This window comes from Erpetoichthys calabaricus, chromosome 13, assembly GCF_900747795.2.
Source record: "Erpetoichthys calabaricus chromosome 13, fErpCal1.3, whole genome shotgun sequence".
NCBI lineage: Eukaryota > Metazoa > Chordata > Cladistia > Polypteriformes > Polypteridae > Erpetoichthys > Erpetoichthys calabaricus.
Genome location: NC_041406.2, coordinates 47,625,007 through 47,647,578, shown reverse-complemented (window position 1 = coordinate 47,647,578; position 22,572 = coordinate 47,625,007). Strand labels below are relative to the sequence as shown.

Below are 22,572 nucleotides of genomic sequence, written 5' to 3'. Positions count from 1 at the left end.
TGTGGTGTGGTGAGTCTCCCCAGCTTCCAACAGGTGTTTAGCTGGTGGAAGTGCCCTCAGGTTACCAGCTATACATTGTGTCATTTATTTTGGGGTTTATTTGAGAAGAGGTCTTAAGGTCAGATAGCGCATCTTAATGCCAGCTTTCTTTAGTCAGCTGACAAAGGTGCAATGATCTTTTTCTGTTGCTCTGTAATATTGTAAACTGAGCAGCAATGCTCCTTCATACTATTGTAAGAGCTGACACTTGCAAAGATGAGGAACCAACTCATCAGGTAGGCTACTCACGATAGAATAAAAAAAAATGAAGCTGATGAACAAAATAACTGTCAAATAAGATCTGATAAAAGAAAAAGTTAAGACACTTGTATTCTAGGGGAGTCATAAAATAAAGTTTTGTGTCAGGGATACATTGCAACAAGCATAATGAAAAATTGCATCCACCTATTTGAAAAGAAGATACATAAATGACATTGTAGATTTCTACAGACAATGCAGGCAGCAACATCAGAAAAATATTAAGAACACAGCTTGTCTTATCATTACTTTTGAAGCCAAAGTTTGAGAAGAAGAACAAGAAGAAGAATAAAAAGATGATAGCTCTTAATAAAAAAATGGACTAGCAGGGGGAGGCACACTTTGTTTGTTTCTGTGGATGATGGACTGAATGTTGGACATGTGTAGTACTGGGACTTGTGGTTCAGGTAAACTCCCCTTCATATACATTCAGTAAGCATCCTTACTTGCTCAAGGATGCTACGTTGAAGGAATTCAATAATCAGGGCATTAAAAACCAATAACAAAAATGTAACATTATCTTTCAACTTCAGGTTAAGAGGACCCAAAGCCTATTCTGACAGCATCTTGTGCAAGGCAGAAAGTAACCCTGGATGGGTCACTGGTTAATTTTAGGGACCATTTATAAATTGTCAAAACAAAAGAAAAAACATTTTCTGGCAGTGTTACTTTCTAGAAAGCAATACTCACCGTTATCTGCTCCCAAACTGAAGTATCCATCAACCAATAAGGCCCCGTTAGTGAAGTGCTGGGTCAGGTGATCCAACCAGTTTGCCTCCATACTGCTGAAGCTCTGTCCTTTTTGGTTGATTTTCAGGGGCACTTTGTCCGTGTAGTATTTGATTGCCTTTTGCTTGGTTACAGGGATATTGAAAAGAGTGAACATTTGAACATCTGCTGAGAAAAATTAAAATAATAGTTTAATCAAAGAAAATGTTATATTTAACAGAAGCTGGCATATTACTATTATTCTTTATTAATTTATTCTTTATTATTATTGGCAGAGTTGTGTCTCTGAGGCTAGGGATTTGCACTGGTAATCGGAAAGTTGCCAGTTCAAATCCCATAAATGCCAAAGTGACTCTACTCCATAGGGCCCTTGAGCAAGGCCCTTAACCAGCAATTGCTCCGTCCTGGGTATGACGATAATCTGCATCCATCCCTGCAGGTAGGCTCTCCAACCTGAAATGAAAACCTGGGGGTTGGTGGCAGAATTGGCACTCCAGCCACCATGAAAAACCTCACACTGTTCCATTCCATCTGAACTTGTGTGGTGCTGAGGTGTCACCCGTCACATGGCTGCACTTGAGTGCTAATCTGGGATCCTGAGGTGGTTTGTCATGTGGTGGGTGCAGCAACGTGCTGTATCAGTGTGGACTCCTAACCCCCCACCCTCTCTCTTTATTAAACAGAAACCTCTTTGTCCAAGACTACTTACTGAAAAAATCACAATAGTATATACTTGCTATAATGATTCCATTAGTCATCTGCTGCTATGTAACACAAACTAAGCCAATGTTAAGGTCCTACTATGCAGAGGTAAGCTACTAATAGATGGACCTACATCACCCCTAGATTTTAAGAGTTACTGCAACAACGACCACACTGTATATATTACATTATAGATAAAAAAAACGTAAACACAGTTTCTCAAGTATGCTAAATTTGCTTCACTGGAGATTCTTAAAACCTTTCTGAGGTCTCACTATGAAGCAGTAAAAAAATAAAAGAAGATATGAACACACATTTAGAATGTTCCCTTTCAAGCTCTAAGATTTCAACCCTTTAATGATTGTAATATACAGTGGAACCTCGGTTTGCGAGCATAATTCGTTCCGGAAACGTGCTCGCAGTCCAAAGCACTCGTATATCAAATTGAATTTCCCCATAAGAAATAATGGAAACTCAGATGATTCGTTCCACAACACAAAACTATTCATATAAAAATGATTAATACAAAATATAAAGTAAAAATACATAAAACAAATTAGCCTGCACTTTATCTTTGAAAGGAATCATGGCTGGTGTGAGTGAGTTTCTAAACACTTGTGGTATTCCACCCAATGGGACGACACAAGTAAGAGCGTCCCAAAGCAATCGCAGTCTCGCAGTTCGCTGTAAAAGCGAATCCGAAAAGATCGCGGACATGCTATAAGCGTCTGCTGTCGATGGGTGATACAAGGAACAAGGAACATTACAAATGCGGAGGGCACAGTACTACTTGGCGACGATCCTGCCTGACTACTGTGTCTGTGTATAGGAGAGTGGCAGATCCTGCTACAATAAATAACCGTGCTGTTGCTGTTTCAAGCTGAATAAAGCTGGTGTTGCTAAAGTACTGAGACTCAGCTTCGTGTTTTGGGGTGCAAGACGGGGACTCACACGTCACAGCACACACACACACACACAGAGTCACAATGCTGTAGTAAACAGTATACGCTTGTACGGATGTTGACTATATGAGTGAGGCACGCCGAATCAGACGGAGAATAGGAGATGATTGCCCACAATCCCGCAGCGAGAGAGAGAAGAACCATCAGCTCAGTTGTGATCACATGATGCTCAGCAGACAAAGTGTATACATACTACTCGTATTGCAAGACCTTGCTCGTTTATCAAGTCAAAATTTATTAAAAATTTTAGCTTGTCTTGCAAAACACTCATAAACCAAGTTACTCGCAAACCGAGGTTCCACTGTATATGATAAATTAACTTTTGTGTCTCCTGATTGCATTCTAACATGTACGTTTTCTAAGCCCATCTGTAAAGTTGTAGCAACAGCTATACATACGCAGGCAAAACCACGATGATTTCACCACTGCTCATTGCTGAAGTGACACTTACTTCATTTCTTTGGTTAGGGCATGAGGTATTTGGAAGCAATGCATACTTTCCTGAAAGCTCTGAGCAGAACAGTTACTGTGTGCGTCTCATCTGCAAATCCTCCCATATCTAAGAAGGTTTTTTCTGGTTACTATGATTGTCCTTTTACACCTCAAAGATACATAGTAATGGCCTGGCACCCCATCCTTGTGCCACATGCCACTGTAACCTTCCTTAAGGAAGTTCAAAGATGGATACAAATTTTCCTTAGGTCATTTATGGTCATTGTGGATTGAACTCTTTAGACTTAATCCTGGGGTGGTTTGTACATTTTCAAAACACACTCTGAAAAAGTTTAAATATAACATAATTCTTAATGATACATAACATATTAAGAAACAGCTTAATGAAAGTTAAACAAACAGAGATCCCCATTAGCAGCACCTTGTAAACCGCAAGTCAGGGTAAATACGTTTATCTGAAATGGACTCTGGCATGAAGTGACCGGCAGAGAGAAAGAGTTAACATTGTTGCAATGCTTTATGAGGCAGTCAGATACACTTTAGTCATACCAGTCTTTTCACCATTCAAAATTCTTAGAAGTCAAATCAAAGTCACTGCCAAACTACACTGATGATTTCTTTGTTTTCTTCTTCAGTGTCTTTAGTTCTAGTGATCACAGGTCTTCACTTTGATGAGCCAACCTTCAGACATAAGTTTGTTTATGTCACCATCTTTTATTGCATCAATCCAAATGGCTTTGTTGTGTGTTGGAGACATAAACATGGCAAAAAGGGATCTGAGTCCTTCAAAATGACCATAAAGCAAGCCAGGAACTTTCATGGCCAGCCCAGGAGAGGCTTACCGCAGGACTGTTCTTAGGTATGGGCGAGCAGGGCAGTCGCCTGGGGCCCCAAGACAAAAGGGGCCCCAACATTCGAGGTTTTTTTTTTTTTAAGATTGACACAAGATACGTATCTGTACTACGAAGTTTAATGCTAAGCTTACTGCCTTTTTCCGGGGCAGGGATGCTGCAACAGGGAACTGGGGCTTGGGGCGTTCGCTATGGCCAGGGCCTGTTATGACACGCCCCCAAAAAAGTCAATAAATAGAGTGCTCTCGTCGGAGGAGACCATTCCGTTCCAGACCACGGTTGCAATGTAAGCGTGAGCGCGGACTTCTTCCCGTGTTTCTCTGTCGCGTATAACGCTTTCTTCCCTTTTTCGTCTTGGCATTGGCCTTATCGTACTCCGCTCGTAACTGCGTCTTATTCACGTTAGCAGTTTCGTATGTACCATATTAATATGAAATGCAGTTATCCATCCGGTGCTGCTAAACGAAAGAAAAAGGCAGACGATGTAGCCTTTACTGAGACACAAAAAGGAGTTTTGCTGAAATTTGTTGTGACCGAAAAGGAGCATTCTCCTACTGATTCCTTTCAAAACCGACCAGCAGTAAGCAACGAGCAACATTCACGTCACATTCCACAAGAAAATGAGCAGCCAGATGATGATATTCAGTCAGCAGTTGCTGAAAGTGAAAATGACGAGACAATCATTAAAAATGATGTTCTCTGTGTTGACTGGAACGATTGTTTCCTGAGCTTTATTCTGGAATGTTCCTCAGTCCAAGTTTTAATTTGGTAGAAAAAAATGGAAAACGGTATAAAAAACACACTTTTTAATTGTGACAAAAAAATAAATAAAATGCTCTAAAATGTATAAAAATATGCACCACTGCACTGCACATTTTGCACACGCTGGGCTTAGCTACATACCTCCACGCAGTGCCCAGTGGAAACAGGTCAAATCTGGCTGAACTGTAGCTAATACTACATGCATTAGGGCCCCCACAGTCTAATTATGCCCAGGGCCCCCAACGTCCTAAGAACGGCCCTGCTTATCGTATATACTCGCGGATAAGTTCTCCCTCAGAAAAGTCGGGAGTTGTTTTTACTGTGTAATTTCTGCTTTTTTATAATGTCGTCGTATAAGTTGAATGCGGAAAACTCACGGTATTGTTGCAAGAAATTATGACATGCTAACACCCACCTGAGAGAGTAACCACGGAGCACACAGCCTTTTTTTCTATGTATTGTGCCCATGTCACCACACAGTAATACCCAAACTATTCCAAAGAGATGTTTGCACTGTTTTGTGTTTTTTGTATCTCACACCCTTATACACGTTTATCGTAAGAGCATCCCTTATCTACAATGGAGCGTACAATCAGAAAAAAATATGAAGCAGGTTTTAAATTAAACGTCACTGAAGAAAGAAATTGGTAACTGCACTGCTGTAACAAAATTCAATGTGTCTGAGAAACTGATACGAGATTGGAAGAGGCAAGAAGATGTAAAAAAATTAAAATTTAAGTGTCGCATTTTTGAATGGGTGTATGTTTAAGTCGGGGTCTGATTTTATGATCGATTTTTCGGGACTTATATGTGAGTATATACGGTATTTCAAACCAGCTAAGTCTCAACTGCTACCTGCTGGCTTCAACTGGAGCAAGCCCCAAGAATGAGAAACTGGCTTTAAATGTACAAAATGCAAAGAAAATCCCAAAATATACCTCACAAATGACTCACAATGGAGAGAATAATCAATCTTTGGCTTGGAAATACAAGTCAAACAAAGTATCCTTATAAATGAAGAATAATTATTAATAAAATAGACAATATAACAAAAAATATTCAAAAAGGCATAGAGGGGCTGTCTAAAAGGAAACCTGAGGTGAACAAATCCCAGTAACCAAAAACACAAAAAAATCAGAAATATCAAGAAATAACAGTCAGTCAGTCAGTCAGTCACTCAGTCTCCAACCCACTATATCCTAACACAGGGTCACGGGGGTCTGCTGGAGCCAATCTCAGCCAGCAGAGGGCGCAAGACAGGAACAAACCCAGGGCAGGGTGCCAGCCCACCGCAGGGCACACATCCACACACCATGCACACACTAAGGACAATTTAGGATTGCCAATGCACCTAACCTGCATGTCTTTGGACTGTGGGAGGAAACCGGAGCATCCAGTCAAGAAATAACAACACTTACTTATGACTCCAAATACAAAAGGAATGTTTCACTGCTGAATCCCCCTTTCCTGACTGAATATAAAGCTAGAAGGAGGACCAGCAGCAGTGATGTTAGGGTGGCCCTGCCTTCTGAGGCTCCCACCACAAAAGTGCAGAAAATGGCAGCACATTTAAAGTCATAGAAAAGAATTACAAACATAACAGAATATACACAAAAATCATAATTCAAAATTTACAATAAAACATAATATACATGTAAATGCTGTTCCATAAATAACAGGCTGGCAGTCTACAATATTTCAGTGCACATGAAAACAATATGTGGATTGGTGGCGTCTCTTAAGAAAACCTTAATCAAAATGACAAAAATAACAACAGTAACATTTCCAAAAATTGAACCAGCAAATCAGACAGGAGTATGGCACAAAATAACAAAACTCACAGCAGTCTGAATAAAAACACTTTAAAGCTAAATAAATCAGGACATTCCCTAATGGGATCCTGCCAAAGTGGGGCTAGCAAGCGGATTTCAACTCCCATGAAGAAACTGCTTTTGAAGAAATGGCCAAGATATAAAAAGATCATAAAAAGGAGCAAAGTAACTTAACTACTAAAGTAAAGCAATTCCATTATTATCATTTTTGCTGCCTGTGCCATTTGACATACTCTCAGTTAAGCTACACGATGCACAGCTCCATTTTGTGTTAGTTGTTTACAACATTTTAAGGACATTCTTATCTGAGCTTCAAAAAGAATTCAAAGAGCAAAAAGCTGAGACTGAAATTAATAAAACCAGAGTGAGTGCTCCAGGCTTAGAGACGACAGACAAAAACACTGGAAAGACCCAGACTGATCGGCTGACCTTTTACTAGCAGCTCCCTTAGGCTTTATCTTAATTGCAATTGTATATCTGAGCTTTACTTTTTTACAAAAACAAATCCAAATATTTTCCTGACACGCTAAGACAGGGACCCCTAAACTCGGTCCTCATAAACCCCTGAGGTTGATGAGTCTTACCCCAGGCTTTTTAATTAGAAGCCAGTCAAACTCCTCCTTTAACTGGCTGCCTTTCTTTTGTTCTAACCCACATGTGGAGTGTGCTTATCTTTGGTTAGAATTCAAAAGTCCCATGTTGCATTATAATTGACTCTAAAACACTGGAACACATTTACTCTATTTTGTCATTTCCTCAGTCCACCCACTTGTTTATTTTCTGTGTTTGTGTTTTATTACTTCAGGGTTGAGAGGTGCCAAAATCTATACCAGCAACAGTAGGTGCTAGCTTTGTAGCAAGCAAACCCGACTGAATCCCAGTAAATCAATGGGTTAATTCTTGCACACACCCACCCACACTCATTGTACATTGATTCAGAGTTGTCTAAAACACGTCATTGCGATGTGAACAAAAAACGTAGTGTCTGGAAATCTACATGGACTGAAGCAGAACTTGCAAGGTCTACACATAGTCTTCATGTGGGGAATCAAACCCCAGGCCAATGGAGTCGAAAGAGGGCAGTGCCACTGAGTGATAAGTAAGTACAGTACATTAATGTATTTCAGGGTCCTAATGTTGCTGAGTTCTATCCTGATGATATTTATTGCAAGGCAGGAACCATCCCTGGACAAGGCGCCAGTCAATCACAGGGCTAACTTATGCAGTAACTCACAGAGGGCCAATTTAGAACCCACAAATTAACCTAACATGAACGTCTTCCAGCTATAAGAGAAAAACCTACTCAGACATGGAGAGAAGGTGCAAACTTAATTCAAATAACAATCAAGCAAAGGATTCAAAATCAGGATGCTGGGATGACTAACTATTGTGCCAGCTGGCAGTAGACTGTAACTGAAGTGTCAGCCAAGTGAAGGTATGAATGCAAACAACAATGTGAAATGTGATTAGCCCTTGTGTGTGTGTGTGTTCACGATTAAATACTGTCAGTCAGTCATTTTCCAACCCACGCAACACAGTAACAAACCCCGGACAGGGAGCCAGCCCACCGCAGGGCACACACACACATCAAGCACACACCAGGGATAATTTCGGATTGCCAATGCACCTAACCTGCATGTCTTTGGATTGAGGGAGGATACCGGAGCACCCGGAGGAAACCCATGCAGACACAGGGAGAACATGCAAACTCCACGCAGGGAGGACCTGGGAGGCGAACCTGGGTCTCCTAACTGCGAGGCAGCAGTGCTACCACTGCGCCACCATGACACCCCATTAAATACTGTATAAAATAAATTATATCTGGAAAGCCAGCCTTGAGCTCAATGTATAAAAAGGTGTGTGTTTATTTAGAAAGTGAAGAAATAAGCAGACCTATGATCCTAAAATAAAGGTGGCTCATATAGAGTGAGCTGAACTTTTCCATGTTGGCAGCACAATCTTTTGTTTTCACCATTAAAAAAAGATTCACAGTAATCATACTGGTGAGCTGACTTTGCTAAGCAGTGGTCTTCAAAGAAATATCAATGTAAGAATGCAAAAGCAATGCCTTCATGTGGTTGGAAGTTTCCACCATTTGACAATGTTCTTGATTGTCCATCCATCCATCCATCTTCCAACCCGCTGAATCCGAACACAGGGTCACGGGGGTCTGCTGGAGCCAATCCCAGCCAACACAGGGCACAAGGCAGGAAACAAGCCTGGGCAGGGTGCCAACCCACCGCAGGACACACACAAACACACCCACACACCAAGCACACACTAAGGCCAATTTAGAATCGCCAATCCACCTAACCTGCATGTCTTTGGACTGTGGGAGGAAACTGGAGTGCCCGGAGGAAACCCACACAGACACGGGGAGAACATGCAAACTCCACGCAGGGAGGACCCGGGAAGTGAACCCAGGTCCCCAGATCACCCAACTGCGAGGCAGCAGCGCTACCCACTGCGCCACCGTGCCGCCCGTTCTTGATTGTCGCAGTGCATTTTATGTATGTAAAAGCCAAGTTTAAGCCTGTTGTTTTAAGTAAGAAGCCTTTCCTCCTGTTTACACACATGTAAGAACTCACACTTCCTTCTGGATTCTGAACACGTAATATAATGCGATATTGTTGTCCTCTCATTCTGAATCCCACAATTGAAACATTTAACAATCACATGCATTTCTCTGTGTTTGTCGTTCCTGCGTCGTTCTTGCATTCTGTATCTCACAATTGACTTTCAGCTCATGATGTTGTGCTGCTTCTTCCTGTTATGATGTTATTTGTAACATAATCTGCTTGATGCTCAACAGATGTTGCTGCTGCACTTTTTCTTCTTGCCACGTCACTTTGTTTCCTGACCACTGTACATATTAAACCCATGAGCAGCAGTCAGTTTCTGAGATTCTGCCAAATTACATTTTTTGCATTTCCGATATGTATTAGGTCCTTGACAACACCAAGGTTAAGGTTCTCAGCCAGTTGTTTGCGAGTAATCACGTGACAGGTACATATATTGTTAAAGCACAGATGAAACAATTACACAAAAGAGAAATTATGAAGCAAACAAAACCGAAAAACCCTGCTGCTGATCTGTTGCCTACCTATATTGATCGTGAACCACTGTCTACCCAGTGGAGTAACTCACCTACTTGTTTACTTCTCCAGTACCATCAAGCACTCTTTATCACATCTCCCCGTCTCACTTTCTTTGTCTCTAATGTCCCTGCACTCTTTCTTTTGCCCATGAGCTTCCATCCCACATTCTTTTCCTAACTACAGACTGATTTTGGACTTTGGCACCATTATACCCTTGGACAAACATCAGAATAAATTATAGAGTCTGAAGTTGCCTGACTTTCACTAAGAGCCATCAGACTCAAACATCTTCAAGTGAATTCTAGTATCCCAGTACCTCTAAGCCATCAACTTCCATCAGGTCTCCATGATGCTTGTCAGCTGTCTGTTCTTTAAAAGAATCAACATGAACTCTCTGTTTTAACCCAGAAACCATGTGCTGCCCTGAGTGGTTGAACTGTAGCGTACTCTCCTTGACATTGACCTAGTTTTGCCAGCTAGTGGCTCTATGCTACCACCTTGCAAGTCTTGCTCTTAGACTACATGTGTAAAAAAATAATCACAGTTTCTCAGCACCTGCTGGTAGGGTTGCCAGATTAGAAAATTAGAAACACAGGACACTCTTAAAATCTCTCTCTATATTACTATATATATAAATGTATGCATGCCCCCTACACACCCAGACCAATATATTATATAAAAGTAGAGACATACAGTAAGTTAAAAACATAAAGCAAGGATTTTAATGGGTTATGAGGAAAACAAAAGTAAAATCATTTGAAAAATATTTGATACAAGCTAAAAAAAATTCTGTGAAAGTGAAATCATTTGAAAATATGTATTTAATACAGACAACAGAGAAATATTATTATTATTTAATACAGGCAGTTAGAAAAAAAGTGAGCCGTGGCAAGTAGTAACAACACACTTTGTTGGCATTCGCTGTATGTTGCAATGCTGATACAGAACTGCACAGCAGCGTGGCTGGAGAGCAAAACGGTAACAAGTGTCGCTGTCCTCAGCCAACCATAGCAACTGAACAAGTTGCAAACAGGCAGCAAACGCGAGTTTCCTCGTTACATTTGAGCTATTTTCATAAAGAGAATCTGAGAAAAGAAAGTTTAATCTTATATATATAAAAGTCAATGTGTGTATGTATGTACAGTATGTTCCAGCATCACTTTCAAATGGCTCGAGAGATTTTCATGAAACTTGGTAGACATGTTCCTCATCGGTCGACTAAAAATACTGTACGGTGAAATCAGCCGTAACGAACCCCCTTCTGGGTAGGGTGGGGGTGATCTTGTGGTCTTGTATGCTTGTTATCATCCAGTTGACACTCGGAACGACCACTAGAGGGCGAACTGCAGGTGACTGCCAGCATTCTGTATGTTTGAGCCCACCGCGCCCCTGCTGCTTTTGAAATTTAATAGAGTTGGCCGGTTCAGAGCATCAACTGAAGGATAACATACATACAAGATCGCAAGACAAGCACATTAGTGAATCTTCATTGTTAGTTAATTTATTTTTATTTTTAAAGTTGTGTTTTTTTTTAATTATATTTTTCTCAAACAATTCAAAAAAACAACACTTTATTTTCCTCCCAGGCAACGCTGGGTATTTCAGCTAGTTACTTATAAAGTTACAACTAAGTACCGTAAGAAGTAATATATTTTTATTACAAAATTTGAAAATGAACTAATTACGGGACATTTGGGTGTCCCTGAAAGGTCAGTACGGGACAGGGGACAAAATGATCAAATATGGGACATGTCCCGTATATAAGGGACGTCTGGCAACCCTAACTGCTGGGTCACCTGCAATTCTCGGTCCAGAAAGAGCCGTATTTGTTTAAGCTCAGGTGAAAAATCTGCCTTACAGATACCGTGGCATTCGCAGGCCAGTCAAGAGATCAATCTGCCCAGTGTGTCCTGGGTGTCCCCCGAGAACTGGACATTCCCAAAATACGTTCCAAAGGAGGCATCCTAATCAGATACCCAAACCACCTCAGCTGGCTCTTTTTATCTTCTGGCATATCCATGTGATTATTCTCATCTCTTTTCTTTCCAACCTTGCTTTATTTTCCATTTTGATGGGTTATGGTTCCCTGCCTTGTGCCCTGTGTTGGCTGGGATTGGCTCCAGCAGACCCCCGTGACCCTGTGTTCGGATTCAGCGGGTTGGAAAATGGATGGATGGATGGATGGATGTCTCACTCCCATATACTATTCCTTACCCAGATTTCATAAATTTTATCCTTTAATACCAGAGAGACTCCATTAGAAGTCAGAATGGAGGACATGTCCCAGAATTTCTTCAATGCTCTTCTTTTCCTTGCTTTCACTGCTGTGTCTGCATCTCAGTCCACACTCAACATGGCACTTACTGCAAGTAGTAGATCTTCTCTATTTTCCCAAAACAACATATTGCTGATATCTAAATTATATATATCAACATTCGGCATCCTTCTTAACTCTCTCTCACACCTTCTACAAGCAAGGCTTACACTTGCTGCCTGCAAAGTACTCTACATTTTTATACACCCACTTCAAACAAAAAGTGAATTGGTTTGAGTTTCTCCCAACACCAAACACGCCAAATGGCCATGTGGCCTCTTCTTCTACACCTGCTGCCCCTTTGACAGCACCCATCACCTTGGTCATGTCTGCATTTACCTGGAGGGCTTCCACTTAAACTACCTTTCTCTGTTTGTATTTTCTTCTTTAGCTCTGCTTCACATTTTGCCATCAAAACAATATCTTCAGGGTAAAAAAGGTCCTGTGGCAATCCTTCATTGCACTTCTCTAGATACCACCACCATCGCTGTCATTAAAAGCTACAAATTTGGAACAGTTCCCTGATGTAGCCTTCACCACAAAACTTTCATTATCATCATCTGCTGTACTGACCACCACACGTGCTTCCACATACATGTGTGTAAGATGGAAATTGAACCAACAACTTTGTGGCCCAGTTATTTAGCCATTATTTAGCAGAACCTGAGTCTAAAGTCAGAAACTAACCCTTCTGAAGATGTCCTATAAACATATTTTACATACAGTAAGTGTATAAGTAATACCAACTTAGTGCTTAGGCTGTAGTGGTTACAAAGGCTCTCATGGCAGGGAGGATGAAAGACCAGTGTGTTAGAGAGAGCAGTGATGGTGGCGAAAAGGACAGTGTCTTGTGCTTACTTATAGGTGGGAGAGTGGACCAACCCCACCATGGGTAGGTTAGGGGGCCATCTCCTGTGACTAAAAGACCTGGGGACACTGGGTGTTGTTATTTTGTATGTTTTCTGTTCCTTGTTATTCCTTCTGCTTCACCCCAGTCCCCCCGCACATATCTGATTAAATTCTGTTATTGCACGCCTGTTTTTCCCTTTACATGGGTTTCCCTGGTTTTATTTTGGGTTTGGAGGTGACTCTTGGTTCCATCTGAGGATCACAATATTATAAGAAATGACAGAGCTAAAATCATATTAAGACATTTCAGGAAACATCTGGACTTAATATCCATCTAATTATGCATTTCTGTGTGGCAATTATAGTTTTCAAAGAAGTGTTTAGGGGAGTCCATTACCTTTTTGGAATTCTTCTGCAGTGTTAGGAACTTGGAATATATCACACTACACAGTAATCAAATTCTGCTCCTAATTGTTCAGAACAGATTTTTCCAATGAAGTATTCCCAAGAATTTATAGAGATGTTATGATTGAAAATGCTCACATTTTTAAGGATCAGGGTCAAGCTATCAGTTTACATCACTGCAAAATGTTTGATCCTGATTTATTTGTAAATTTTGGACAATGCTAGTCACAGGCTTTGCATGTAATCCTTATTTTGATCTTGGATTTTAGATGAAGATGAACATTAGTGCATACAAACAGAAGTGAATAGAATTTAAGATACACTGCTGAAAAAATACCAAATACACAAAGCAGCGTCACTGCTATTTTCATAGATGAACCAGAAGACCCTTTATGTGACAATTATTCACCCCCAGAAGAAATTAATGATGTCATAATTGGCATAAGGAAGCATTATACCAAAAATATACTGGAATATGCTTACCCGTGTTTCTTTTTTTTAGTTTCTAAGCCGCATCAAAGAAAGATGAATGGCTGTAGGTTACAGAATATCTAATGTAACCGTTCCCTAAATAGTAGAGTAGGGCTTAATTGGGTTAGGAGGCAATTAAAAGAACACAATAAACTCGACTTCCGAAGCAAGTCCCTTGCTGCAATCAGTACCAAACCATTTATGTATTTAACATAAATCTCCTGCAGTGTAATAGCCTGAATGGGTAATTTGTTTCTGGATTAAACATTTTATAATGCACTTTTCCATCACTCTCTATTAATGTGAATAGCTTTCTATTGAACTTGAACACATTTTGTTAATTTTTCTGAAATGGTACCAGGTATTGTAGCAATGAGACCAAGCCCTGTGACTGTTAAAGGTTGACGTGATTTTATTTACAATATGAAGGGTAATGGCAGGTGAAAAAAACACACAAATAAACACACAAACCCCTGCATGTCTTTAGTGGTTTTGCTTGTTAATCTCTGAAGCTACTGTGTGATGCCGTGTATTTTAATGATTAACTAGACGTCTGCTGCTCGGTCTGTTGGAGGGAGTGGCTCAGCTCTGCCATCCTGTCACACTTCCTCAGATATCTCTCACCTTTCATGATCTCTCCCCACTTCTAGCCTCCCATTGTCTGTGCCAGAAAGCCGTTGTCTACCACAACCATATTTTGTGCCCCTCGACTACTGATAAGGGGAAACATTGTGTACTGTTTTCCAATCATAATAATCTTCTGAATACACCTGCTGCCCTAAGACCGGTGGCGAGTGATCAGATGGGCCAAGAAAAGTTGCAAAATGATCGTGAAGCATTGCACCTCCTTTTCATACTATAAACTCTGCTTGTACTGCTCTTTTTTCTCTTATACTTTCCATTAAGGCACTCAAACATACCCCCAGTGTTCCATATCCTCTTGTTGATAACAACATTCTTTGAGGTTTGCATTTCAGATGTTCTATTGACAACATTTATAAACGTTCAGAGTGTGTACATCAAAAGAGATAGTAAATTGGCACAGAAGAACCGTGTTATGTTAAATTTTCACAATGTCAATGTCTGAGTAGTCACGTGTTTTAATGTGGTTTGAGGATTAGCATAGGGACTATTACATAGCACAACATTCAGTCGTGCAATACTTGATTCAGGGTCACAGGTGGTCAGGGCCTTGGGCACAAGTTAGGAACTATCCCAGGGTAGGGTGTGATATAGCAGGTCCACGGCTCAGAATAAAAGCCCAGTTTTTAAATAAATAATCGCCGCACTCACAGGTTAAAGAGGGGGTATGGTAGTGTGGCCGAAGCGGTTTCTGGACGCCGCGTGAGATGGGCGTTTCCTTGCTTATGTGCACAGGTGAGGAATCGTCCACATCCGTAATTGAAGCTGGGAGCTGCTAATTTCCACACCTGAGCCACGTCCCCGTAATAAATAACAGAAGTGTTACCAGTAAAGGAAAGGAAGAGGCGGAGAGTGAGAGAGCAGCATTGGGGAAAGAATGGACGAGCCAGCCTGCTGTGAAAGAGAGAGGTCAGCACACAGTCAGGGGTCCCAGATGGAGTGAGTGATCGACGCTTATGGGACACGATCGCTCCCACTGAGGCTTTTAATAGAGTGGGTACGATCGGGGAAAAGTCCGCCCTAGGGGTGGATCCGAGGGACGACTTAGAGGACAACCGACCCCAAGTGGTCAGGCAGATGCTGGTGGAGGCAGCCATGATGGGGGTCGGTAGGATGAGGACCTCCCTTGAGTGAGCTGGAGAGACAAGGAAGGAGCAGAGCTTGGCTTGTGTGACCCCAATGTTGTCAGTAGGATTTTAATTTCGTTTTTGCCTTGTTTTAACGCCTGGGATTTTGACATTTTTAATGTATTATTTATTTCTTTAATAATGTTTGAAGCACTGCACTATTGATTTGAACATTTTGCTTTGACTGTTTTAAATAAAAGCACCTTTGCACCTTTATGCACCATCCCCTTGCTTCATTGTGTCTTCACTGATCAGTCATCCGGTCACATTACAGACGGTGTCGGGTTCAAGCGCTCCCAAAACGGAGATGGGAGCATGAAGTGGAACCCGCATCATCACACAGGGCACCTGTCCGCCAAAGGGCCCACTCACAATGGGCTAATTCAGAATTACCAATCACCCTAACACACACGTTTTTGGAGCATGGAAGAAAACCTGGTCTGCCTGAAGACAACTCCATACAGACACAGGAGGAATGTCCACATTGCAGATAGAAAACAACTGGGTGTGGTAAGAGTGCTAACCACTGTACCACCCTGTTGGAAATACAACTCAGCCAATGCACTAGTGTTACGTATGACACTGTATGACACTTCAATAAGGTGGCACCATATAGGTATGAGGTAGTCAGACCTTGTAGTTAGGATATCCTCTGGGCATCTCCTATAGAGAAAATAAATGTAAATAATAGCTGACATCATTGCAAGGAAATAAAATAGTCAAAATGAATGTTTTTAAAATGTTATGAAAAAACATAATGCATTGATTCTGTTTCGTTTAAAAAATTGCTCCTCTATTTTTGGACCGTTAGTAAACTTCACAGATTCACTAAAATTGGAGGAATGGTAACTAAGAAGGCAGCAGAAACAATTCAAAAAGACTTGGACAATCTTCAGAACTGGGCAAACGCTTGGAAAATGCAGCTTAATGCAAAAAAGTGCAAAGTGCCACACATGGGCAAAAGGAAGGTCCATTATAAATACAAGATGGGAGACACTGCCCTAAAGGAAGCAACCTCTGAAAAGGATTTTGGGTGGTTTATCTTGACACAATATGTTCATCATCTAAGTATTGTGCAGAAGTGGATAAATTGGCAAATATAGTTATATTATAAAAACCAATGAATATAAATCAAGGGACGTTATGCCCAGGCTATATAGTGAACTAGAGAGACCTCATCTGGAGTATTGTGTGCTCTTCTGGTCACCATGCTTCAAGAAACACATAGCATCTCTTGAAGCTGTGCAGAGGAGAGCAACCAAGTGCATCCCAGGACTTAAGGACGTGTCCTACTCTTACAGACTTAGGTAATTAAATGTGTTACTTTCTAGGGAGTAGGTCTCCAGAAATACCCTAATTTATTTAATTGACACAACAATATAAAAGGGGCACATCAAACACATAATTATCTGAGTTTGAGGATATCCCTAAAAAACAATCCTTGATACATGTGCGTTTAGTTCTACCACTTTAGATTCCCTGGTTTCTGTCTTCTTACTACATTGATTAGCATCTTGGGAAAGAGGACTATAGGACAGGTCTCTGGTTTTGACTTCGGCTTCAGTTAACGTTTCCTCTTCTAATCAACCCCATTTCTCAATCAGCCTTTCCTTAAGCTAGGCATAGCACATAAAACAAAAAGACAGCATTGCAGGTATACGGTGAGAGGGGTCTGTGGCGATGCACAGTTTTTAAATAAATAATTGTGGAGAGCTAGAGTTCCATTTGGGTGCAGATGCATATGAAAGTGCGTGAGAGGCCTCGGAGCATTGATGGGAAGATTGGCGAGCCTGCATTCACATGTGGATATGTGTGGCAGCCAATTTCCTCATTAGCACTCCGGGGTCTGCGATCGCGGCATCTGTACCCGAATGGAGTATAAAGAGGAGTCTGAGCGGGAAACAGGAACAGAATGAGAAAGAGAAAGGAAAAGACTGGGGTTTACAAAGACGAAAGAAATAGAAGGATTGTCAGAATTATGAAGGAGCTGGTGCTGATGGTGAGAGGAGGCAGGTGGTCAGGAACTGCATGACAGAGGTCACTCCAGCTGAGTGCACCTGGAACAGAAGTGACCTACCACAGCTGGAGGCCAAAGAATGGTGGCAGGAGACGTTAGCAGTACTCGCGGTCTCAAAGTGCAGTGCCCTGTGACGGGGTGGGCACCCGAGTGTGTTTTAAAGGATGGAGGTCCCTGTCAGTGGATGTCTTCTCTGGATGAAGAAGCCTGTAAGAGTAAGCAGAGGAGGTGTTGGTTTTAAAGCGAATGAACCATGGTTCATGGAGTTTTTGAAGGACAGGATTCTGCCAGAGTTTTAACCTTGTTTATAACGATGTTCTATTTACTGTTTATTATTGAATTTTAACCCCCACTGGAAAAACAATCTGTTTTAATGTATTATTGAAATATTCATTTATTATAATGGAAGGAGCACTGCACTATTTTGCACTTGGTGAGTGATAGCTCATAAAAGTGCTATGTACACTTCGCACCACCTTTTCCTTGTTATGGATCCTAATTGCCTGGATCAACCTCATTTCATGAATATCGAAGTTCCTGGGTTTAAAGGACAGTATGGCAGCTGCAGCCAACCTGGACCATTAAACAGACATTAAAGCAAATGAACTGGCATTAGTTAGCTCATCATAGGTGGCCTACCATTTATCAAATAATTCATTTTACTGAGACTTCTTCCATTCCATAGAAGATGTCTATCTTCTTCTGGACATCTTTATGCACACACAGCCACACCTACCAATTAACTAACCTGCACCTCTTTGGAAAGACCAGGTAGACATGTGGAGAACATGCAAACTCCAGTTTCAATCCCAAACAGTGACCGGGCTTGGACCTGAACCCACTCTCCTTTGCCTTGTGGCTAATGTGATGCCAAAATACACTCCAGTGATTTTAAGCAACATAAAGTTGCTGCAGAAAATCCGGCAAGTTATTGAACAAATAAATCAGGAGAAGAGATAATCAAGATATTGAATTCTAAATTGACTCATACTATCTTCAATAAACTACTGCAGGCGTCCAGGACCGAATTCATCCATCTTGACCCTAAAGGATTATTAATCACTGGCATTCACTTCTTTATAATATTGTGCGGAGTGATACGCAGAATTATTTAAAAAGATGGAATATGAAACATTGAGTAGGTATAAAGAGTGATCAATTCGTCTTAAACTTCCAGATGTTTTTCTCTTTAACAAAATTGCTGAAAGTTTTCAGTTTCTCCCTTGAGTTGATGTGGTCAGTTTACCACAGCTAATGAATAACACCATTGTGCTAAGGCCAAGTACCAGTCTCTCACTTTTAACTTCATGGTGGCATTCCATGTATGAAATTACAATGTCGCCTCTAAAAGAATGTCAAATATGCGTGACATATGTCTCATTATACTAATTACTAAAAGAGGCAAGCCTGGCAATTGTCAGTGACCCAAGGCAGTTTACTAAATTTACTGGCCATCATCTCAGGCTCCTTTGGAAAAATTAAGGACAAAGGGATGAAGATTTCCTGTTTTTATGAGGTACAGTATAGTGCTCATCATTGTCCACTGTAAGAAAAGATAAAGAAAGGCAGCCGTGGGGTGGACAGGAAGTGCAGAGAAAAATAAAAGTGGTTTAGTCACAGGGGAGACTGTACTTTTTAGTAATATCATATTGAAAACACCTTACACAAAAATCCAAAGAATGTTATATAGCAAGAAATGTTGAACCAGCTACTTCAGGCTTTTTAGAATATATGTCTACTGTAAAGGGGAAACTCCATACTTTTTAGCATGAAAGTGTTGTGCTTCTTAAAGTACCAGATGACTATGGAGGTTCTAAATTTCATAAATCAAACTTTCACAATTGAGGTTGGACCTTATTATGTTGACTTATACAGTATGCCCCTTGACTCTGTAATCTTACTCTACAGTATATGCCGCTTTGCTGGGGCCTGAATCTATGGACTTACACCGCCATGGTGCAGTTTACCCATTCCAATATGGCAGTGTCCTAAATGTTAGTACAGCAAATGGCCATAGGTGGAGTTTAAGGGGGGTCGGGACCCCAACAGATGCACCATCCATCCATCCATCCATTTTCCAACCCGCTGAATCCGAGCACAGGGTCACGGGGGTCTGCTGGAGCCAATCCCAGCCAACACAGGGCACAAGGCAGGAAACAATCCTGGGCAGGGTGCCAACCCACCGCAGCAGATGCACCATGTTTCTAAAAAAATCTCCAATAAAAGTTTGTTTTTTATTTTTTAATGCCACAGCTAATGTAAATACTGTATGTTGATAATCACTGAATATAATAATAAAATCCATTCCACCTAATCAACTCTCACATACACCTCACCTATCCTTAAACAGAAAAATATTCTGTACTACATAAATTACGGATTAGTTTACTGTTTCAAATGTGCCTCGAGAGAGATCACATCAACTTGTATGTTTTGTATTCTGTATTTTGCTATTTTGTATGTCCCAATAGCCACTGCTGTCTGCAAAAGTGACTGTCAAGCAGATGTTAAAATGACTGCAAAGTTGAACGCGTGTCCGTGTGTCCATGTCTTATACCTGGATTTAGGATCGCCACCCCACCTAGCCTGCATGTTTTTTAGAACACCTGACATCATGCATACATTTTCTAATTTGTTTAAAAAATAAGAATGCGTTTGATTTTCCAAAAGTACAAAAATCACACTCAAAACAAAAAGTTTTCTATCATTCTAATATAGTTACTGGGACTTATGTACATTTTCACAATCTTAAAGTTTTAAATGTGTTATTAAAAGTGAGATTTAGGTTATGTTTTAACTTTATATTACAAACAATTTATGGTATGTGACTTGGAATATGATAAAAATATGTAGCATTATGGTTATAACTATTTTTATGGTTCATCTGGCCAAACCAGGTCTAAATGCCAAACTCGGCCAATGCACCTGGCTCACTTATTAAGACCCTTTGACTAGGCACATTGAACGTTCAGTCTCGTCACTGTTGACTTGGACAGGCCATTCACCCTGCTTCTTCCATACAGTAGTATAAAGTATCAATTAGACTTGGAGCACTGGGGTATCTTTTGGTCTAAATACTAAGAGAAAGCATTGGAGGTAATCATAAAAGACTGTCTTCTTGAACCCGGGCTTGGTGATAGGAGAGGATAGTCTCAGGGTAAAAGCAGTGTCCTTCTTTCAGCTAGAACATGCTAGTATGGGCACCAGCTAACAACTAATCCGTGCAGGCAGGGTTGTCCCACCAAATTCAAGCATTTTGACAGTCTGCTGGACTTTGAGGCTAACAGAACGAATGCTGTAATGATTACTGACTGGTAAGGAACTACTTGGACTTAGAACTGAATTGCATTCCTGTAACTTAACGTCATCAAGTCAAATGAACCACCCACTTTAAATACAATAATTTAGAGTTTATTTTGAATAGCTTATCTTTAGCATTACCAGTTCAGGGGCATTCTTTGCAATATTTGCATAGTTAAAATGACAACACTGTGAAAGGATGGCTGGCTGGCAATGGAACTATCTGAGTAGCAATGGACTAATTGAAGACTCCAAGGAATCTCCACAAGGGTGAGACAGGGAGATCCACAATAGCAGAGGGAGTGCCACTGGGGTTTGACAGAACTTGTACATTAATGAGTCCCCTGGAAGAGACAAAGGTGCCAGTGCAAGAGTTAGATAGGTTAGACCTGAGAGGAAAAGGGTATTTTCCCCAAGCACACTAGAGGGTAGATAACCCATCAGGTGTTGAAGATCTCCAACCATCTACAGGACACTGAAAGAAAGAAGGATGGAAGCATAAGCTAGCCACAAGACTTTCAGAGGGGGCCAGGCTTGTTTGGTTAACTCTTGTCTTATTTGTCTCATTATATCATTGAGAACATTTTAAAGGTTTTTGCTTCAGTTATTTGGAACAATGGTTTATTCTGGATTCCAGATTCCCATGACCTTTTCTGTTACTTTATGAGAATTTTGTTCGCCGGACAGGAGATCACACAACCCAGTAGATGCCAGGCCAGGACCCTATCAAAAGGACTATGGAGAGCTGTCATGGGGTCACAAGACCTCCAAACCTACAGATGGCAATACCCTAGCAGAAGAAGATGGGGTCTAGTTGCCCAATTCTACAGGCAAAGTCAAGGAAGACCACCAGGAGGGAAATCACTAAGAGGGGTGGGGCTGGACCCCAGTGTAGAGGAATTAGCTGAAGTAGTCTACAGGTAGTTGTCGATTTACGACCAACCACGTTCAGTTCTGACGGATGGATGTAAGATGGACTGGTATATTCAAACCTGACTGTATATACAGTACTGTATAACAAGTCCCTTAGATCATTTTATTTGTTTTATATCCTTTTAATCATCATTCTTTGGACATTGAATAGATTTTGTATTATTTCTTTTTGTAAGCAGCCAAAAGAAGAAGAAAATTTTACTACCATTTTCATTATTTAGTTTCATTATTACTGTACTTTATAGGCTACTTAGAGTTCATGATATAGGGATAACAAGAGCTAGTAGAGGAACTTCAACCAGGTGCTCCTATAACCAAGGATGAATCATCCTATTATATTTTAAAGCAACCTTGGGGATTAAAAGCAAGCAAATTCACCACAATGTCTGCCTACCAATGTTCACAGTCACATGTCAATGTACCTTACTGAGAACGGGCACTAGACAGCATACTAACAACTCAAGGAATCTGTAACTTTAAGTGTAATTTAGCAATCAAAGATTGCTGGTGTCATGTTTGAATAGAACTAATGGTCCGTCCTATTGAGCAGTTTGAAATAGCAAGTACCAGACACATCAATTTAGGTCTTTTTATGGGCTCTTCAGAAAGGTCGTTGAAGGTGTAAGCAAAGGCCCCTACACAAGTGAACAGATAGTTTATCAAAGTTCTAAGGCTAATACAAATTCATGTAAAAATAAAATCAACCCAAAACTAGAATCTTTTCGCTAATAGTTTTTCTCTCGACCATAAGTCTCTCATAAAATCACTCCTGTGATTTTAAGTAAGGATGTTCTTTATTGTGTTTGGCCATATTATTTGTCGTGATCA

The 22,572-nt window shown here is 40.7% G+C and overlaps 1 protein-coding gene across 2 annotated transcripts in view; it reads right to left on the bottom strand.

Moving 5' to 3' along the window:
• Window positions 1-22,572, bottom strand: part of LOC114664190 (raftlin-like) — a 252,705-nt gene that overhangs the window by 49,463 nt on the left and 180,670 nt on the right. Inside the window, exon 6 of one of the 2 annotated variants that reach the window (XM_028818201.2) lies at window positions 988-1,194. In XM_028818201.2, the coding sequence (XP_028674034.1) occupies window positions 988-1,194 (207 nt within the window). The remainder of the gene's footprint in view (window positions 1-987; window positions 1,195-22,572) is intronic. The other variant, XM_028818202.2, reaches the window with a different exon arrangement.